Source organism: Ptychodera flava, chromosome 1, assembly GCF_041260155.1.
Source record: "Ptychodera flava strain L36383 chromosome 1, AS_Pfla_20210202, whole genome shotgun sequence".
In the NCBI taxonomy this organism is placed as follows: domain Eukaryota; kingdom Metazoa; phylum Hemichordata; class Enteropneusta; family Ptychoderidae; genus Ptychodera; species Ptychodera flava.
Window position 1 is genome coordinate 58,661,800 of NC_091928.1, and position 6,341 is coordinate 58,668,140.

General features: G+C 38.0%; 1 protein-coding gene across 1 annotated transcript in view; it reads right to left on the minus strand.

The window, feature by feature from the left end:
• Positions 1-2,849: 2,849 nt before the first annotated feature.
• Positions 2,850-6,341, minus strand: part of LOC139141948 (uncharacterized) — a 9,800-nt gene continuing 6,308 nt past the window's right edge. The window contains exons 5-7 of the mRNA XM_070711729.1: positions 5,900-6,233; positions 5,314-5,610; positions 2,850-3,440 (exon numbers count right to left, since the gene is read on the minus strand). Coding sequence (XP_070567830.1) covers positions 3,097-3,440; positions 5,314-5,610; positions 5,900-6,233 — 975 coding nt within the window. The 3' untranslated portion in view covers positions 2,850-3,096. The remainder of the gene's footprint in view (positions 3,441-5,313; positions 5,611-5,899; positions 6,234-6,341) is intronic.

Below are 6,341 nucleotides of genomic sequence, written 5' to 3' on the forward strand. Positions count from 1 at the left end.
ATTCGCTGTCAACTTATCGTTTTATCACGCGGGGAAAACGCCTCGGCGTGACTCTATATTGTACAGTCAGTATCACTAACTGCTGTTCATGACGTACACTGCAGCAATATCGGTGTGTATTCATTGTTACAATCACGGTGAACTCCAAACAGCGATGCTCAATTGGGAAAAAAGTTGAAATACAGTAACAGAGGGTGTCATACCTGTTTTATTCTACGATGCCATGTCAATTCGTCAGATAAATGAAGATATTTATAAAGGATATTCAGGACGTTTTAAATGCTTTATCATAAAATACGACATAATGACGTTTTATTATCAGACAAATAATAAATGTCTATTCACAGAGACTCTGTCTCCGGCTGTGATGTTTTTCATATCATTATAATTATCATCAACTGAGTCAGAAGTAAAATAAAACCATTTACCACAACGGCTGTTTGTTAATTCGGGAAAGTTATTATGCATGAGAAGCCGATTACACACATATAAACTTTAATAAAAGGTTAAATACATTTTGTTTTATTTATTTATTTGTTTATTTATTTATCTATCTAAAATTTATTTTATTTATTCATTTGTTTATTTATTTATTTTTGGAGAAGAACAAGAAACTGTGTGTTTCAAACAGAACAAAATGAATTAAACATAATTCAATTTTGCTGTCGATGTTCTTCACAGATAAATTATTATTATCACCTTTGTGTCAATATCAAGTGATTGATTGCTGTCATATCTTACAGCTTGCCGCTTTTTATCTTGCATATTTGATTCACTGGCGATTTTGTGGGTCGATGTTAGTGTCTCAATAACATTATCAGCAAAAAGCTGTCATCCACAACTGGTTAAATTTCATGTAAGTTATATGACTGTCATCATCAGCTTCCATTTCTCATAAACTGTTCGATAAGACAAGATTGTCATTGATACGGTAAAGTTGTCATGTGACGTAGTGTTTGTACGACCTGACTCAACGCCCTTCCTCACAAGACATGCACAAATTAACTCACCTTATTTGAACCATATCGTCAAGCGTGTGACCCTGGAGAGACGGTCACATTAACTTTAAGATTATTTTAGTCGCTCTGAAAAGTCGGAATCGTTGCCATTAATGCAGCAATCATAATGACTGCCAATTGGTTAAGCTTATGGATCACTTTTCCATATGTACACGGCAAAAAATATTTATAAATGCCATAATTCTCGGCAAAAAACAAGTGTGACATATTCGACACGGTTTGTAACATTTCTGAACGACGCCACTACGGATGGAGTTGAAAATTTCAGGTTTGTGGAATAGAGTAGCGCTGGCTGGGATATATCGCAGTTGAAAAATCTTTGTCAACAACTTCCCGACGCAATGACAGGAAATGTCGCAATAGATTTTATGACGTCAAGAATGTTAACACGGCAGGTCGATATGGACCATTTAAAGTACAGATGACATCTCAGTCTCGCCCTTAATGATAATTTATTTTAAGTTTGACCTGTGAAAGTCTGAAGACATTACATCAACCACAGTTAAACACATAATGTCAGCATATACATAGGGGTGTGGATATAATAGCTGATATTGACCTGACAGCATAAACAAACACCGTTCGCTGAAATAACGTTTAATTTAAATACATGAATCCATTTATTTCTCTAGTTAATTTCCTGGGGGTCTGTAGCAGCGATGAGTGCCTTGGTTTCGACTGTATTGCTGATACTTGCCAAGGCTTACAGACCTAAGCAAGCTGAGGACCTCGCTTAGAAAAGTTATGTTTATTGAGAAGTCAAACTGTAAGATGGATCATGAACGTTGCCAAGGAGATGTGTTGCTGAAGACCAAATTGAACGGGCGTGTGGGTATAGATAAACTTTTCATCACTAGTCATTAGATCTCGCGAGACTTCAACAATCCATGTACCTTTGAGTTTCAGGATTGTGGTATCTAAGTTTCATTAACGGTAGTGGCTCCTTTCTAATCTGTGGCTCCACGACTTAAAATTCCTAACCACTGTGACATTCAACAATCTTCCACTGTGAACAGGTTCAAGCATAAATCAAATACTCATTTTTACTGACTCAATTCAACAGCGCCTCCTAGAACAACATGGATTATAGATTTTGGCGCTACAAATATTTTTAATTGTTTGTTTGGTCTTCAATCGTCAATTCCGACCAATCAGGAAAGATCTTCTGGTGTAATTGGAGATGTCTTTTACATAAAACTCAATCGGCTTTTAGGCACGACTGTGTAATATTCTGCTGTGAAAATTAACAATTCGTGTATGAGGTATATTTGATTCTCAATGATTCAAACAATACGTATCCGTTTGTCTTGTTTTGTCATTCAAATTGTCTCTAATTGACCTTGACAAAACCTTTTTACACCATGACTTTCACTGTGAGTGATACCACTTCAATCATTGATTTCTGAGCGAATGTTTAGGAGGGAGAGGGAGAGAAATAGAAACAGACTTCAAAAGTAGTTGTTCACAAGTACAGATGATTGATGACATACATCAAGAGTTTACGGCTTGTTCGACGCTCGATATGTTTTCGTAATCTTTATCGAAATGTAAGCTAACTCCTCCGTAAGTTTAAGTATACAAAACAATTTATGAAGGAATTGGGAAAAAACTGTCCCTATTTTCTCCTCCAATTCATAATTTCTTACGTAAATCAGATAACTAAGGTTTCTATGCAGACAACTAACTACTCCGCTCTTTACATAGGGTTGTTTGTTGGTTGTTTGTTTGTTCCACCGGCTCGTCTGACACACTCTCACACACTCATCTCAGCTTTTAAACCAGGAACACCAATATGCAGCGGTAGTTTCAGTCAACTAATAGATGTGTTAATAGTTGGATTTGTTATTGATTTTTATTGATAAGTACGCTCTCCAAATATTTTACACATTCATAGGTGAACACGTGATGACTAATGTACGATTACGTTTTCTAGAAGTGACAGTTATTTCAAGGTTTTCTGTAACATTTAGCAATGAAGAGATTTGGAATTGAAAAATTTATTTGTCGAAAAAAGTCAGAGAATGTTCATAGAAGCAGTATATTCATAAGAAATCACAGACATCACAGTGTTTTGTGTTCAGTAGTAATAGCAATAATGTACGCGTACATCATCGTTCCCGCCATCTTCCAGAGGATGAAATCCACCCTTGTCAGTCGCTGGGAAGACATCTTCACAATCCCAATAGAACCATTGATGACTGACAGACATTCCATAGACGTTAGGGCAGCTTTGGGTGCGTTTGATCAGGACGAATGGCCAGTCTGTCGGGAAATACATCAGTTTGTTTGCCGGTCCGTCCTGACGGCAACAGTAGTAAATGAGTGTGTTACTGTCGTACGTACCGTCCGGTAATGTACCACCTTTATCGTTAGCGTTGAAAGCGTCCTCGTCGTCCCAGTAAATCCAACCACTTGAAAAACCTAGAACATAGAGAATACGAAAGATATCAGCCTTGATCAGAAAAATGATAATATCTACTAGAGCGAAGTGATAAAAACGAAACTTTCATTATTTATTCGACACGTGGATCAGCGTATAATTAGTTTACATAAACTTGTGTTTATCAATGTATATCTCAACTGTATTAGTTGGTAGTAAATTTATCATGATGGCTTTGAACATGAATATTTCAGGAAAAAAATCGTCACAAAAACCTATGAATTATCGCACGAAGAGTAGGGTGGGGCAGTGGTCCTAGCACGTCGGAACTGTCAGGTCACTTTGTCTGCTGTCAGTATTGAAAGGTCAAAGGCCATCGAAAAACGGGGAATCAAATCTACTGGGCCTGTGTATGTACATTGAGTTTTGTAATTGCAACTGTTGAATAACGGCTACTGTCTTATCAACTATGAAACAGTCGTTTTTTACGATGAGGTTACCCACGCTTGATTGTTCTCGTATGATATGTAACATATTGGCCGTACATATGTAAGGACGATATCTACTATGTCATGTAAATAGCTAGAATGCGCCTCGGAATTTTACGATATCCTTGAGTTTACGACATTTGCAGTCCGGGTCAGCTCCAAAATTGGAGACGTCGCTAGACGCTATACCATAATATTTTCCCCCTCTCATTAGCCAATCAGCGGCCAGCGCGCCATCAGTAAAAATTGTATTTCCTGGCAACCTCCACATGCGTCCTTCGTTACGTACGCCATACTGTGTCGAACTCCCGCGCCGTATTCTGTCATAATGTCGAACAGTTGTGTGGCCACTCTGTCAAAACACAATTTCAAAATCGCGTACCAGTTTTATTCTGGCTAAGAGAACCAAACCCCATACATCGCTGTGATTCCTAGACTCTGGCTTGAAGTCCTGCGAAATATAAATCGTGTACCTACATAGATCGTTCAGAATACCCCATTTGTATCGGAGATGGCAGCGATACAAATTCTACCGTATGGGGAACAGTTGTGTGGCCACTCTGTCAACACATTTTCAAAATCGTGTACCATTTTTAGTCTGCGTTTGACAACTACAAAATAGGTATCGTTTTAAAGCTCTGACATTGCTCTTCTTTCTTGCAAGATGTTATACGCGTACCTACACAAATAACCTTTATAACAGTATTTCTAATAGAGATGACGAACATCCACAAAATGATTCTCGGTACTTCAGCGAAATCGATAAACTGGGGGTAGAAATGAATCGTCAATATTTCGAATATTTGTTCACTAATCGGACTCCTTGTTGGACATGACCTTCTGCAGAACACGTGGATTATGTTGACTGTCGAACTTCGTCGAAATTCACAAGACAGGGGCTTAATAAGCGGCCCAAAACTGCCGATCACACTTGGTGGGTAATTTGTGACCCAGCGTGACCTGTACTTTATTAATGATGTAATCTGGTCGATGATTGGCTGAATGCCGGAATACATTATCATAATGAGTCTCCAATTTTGGAGCTGACCCGGACTGTTGTGTGGGCTTATTTTTAAGCTCATAGAGTAACTAACGATTTTACCGGTTTATTTTTGTAGAACTCGAAAAATGTATTTTCACTGATGAAGTAAACAAAGGTTGGTGGCCATTTTGAATTTCAAATGTCCGTAAATATCTGCCAATTAGTTTCTGAAGAACCACATTTTGCAAGCCGAACCCTCAGTGTTTTTAATTCTTGGTTTCGAAAGGGAATGATTCAAAGTTTGAGCAAAAGTCTGTATTTCAATTTCGAGGCAAGAATTACTATGAGGATGGTCAGGTATGGAAGTGGTGATGTATGTGTCAATAATGATCATGGAAAGAAAGAAACTCAAGAATTCATTGTGAGAAATTTCCAAGACAATACCTGATGGACAGTTTCCTTTCTTGAAGATGCAATACTCCCCACTTGTCCATTTCCAATCGTACGATGTGCCTTGGGTTGTTGTTTTCATACAGAAATTCTGATGCATGTCAGTTCTAGTATAGGGTCCCATCAAGTCATATGGATTAGACCATGCATTGCTGGCTCCAATGTCTTCTGTATCGTGTTTACGCCATCCAGAATACCAACTGAATCCAGAGGAAAATGGACAACCATAGTTTGGTTTTGGAAGACCGTATGTGCCGCTTGGCCACGTGATTGGAGTTTGCACCGATGGATCTGAAAATAATAAGAATTTTCATCGATTCGTCCGAGTCAACAAATGTGATACGTCTACGGATTCAAGTTGAGCTGCATGACACCGATAAGTGTTCTAAAACGATGATATGCCTACGGATTAAGCTGCATGACACCGATAATGATACGTCAACAATTTTGATAGTTTACCGAAATATGATCGACACTATGAATTCGAAAAATAAAAAAAGGGAAAACATGTATATATTATTAATGATGGAAATTTTAATTTTCTAAGGTCAAATGCTTATATTTTAGTTTCTTGACTTACTGTATGTTGATGGGGCGTTTTTCCACGCAGCGTATCCTGCCAAAGCAGTTGCTATGTGACCTTGCTTGATATCCAAATCAACAATATCTTCTAAGGCGCATGCGTTATCGATGACGTAGTCACAGAACCGTCTCCAGTACTTTAAACCAATCACTTCATCAATACTAATGATACGCAATGAGATTGGTTCGTTCAGTTCGTCACTTCCGGTTTGTGTATCGGCAAATAGACTGCCAAATCTTGAAGTGACTTGATTTTCAAAGTTGTACATATCAACGATGACGGAATCTCTGTAACCATTGTAAGATCCACCGTAGGATACCGTGCTGCTGTACTGAATTTGTTATATCAGAAAACAAAAATTTAGAAATACCAAAGATGACTTATTTTATGCTCCTTACTGACTATCGATGGGAAAAGTACGGACTATCGATAAGAAAGG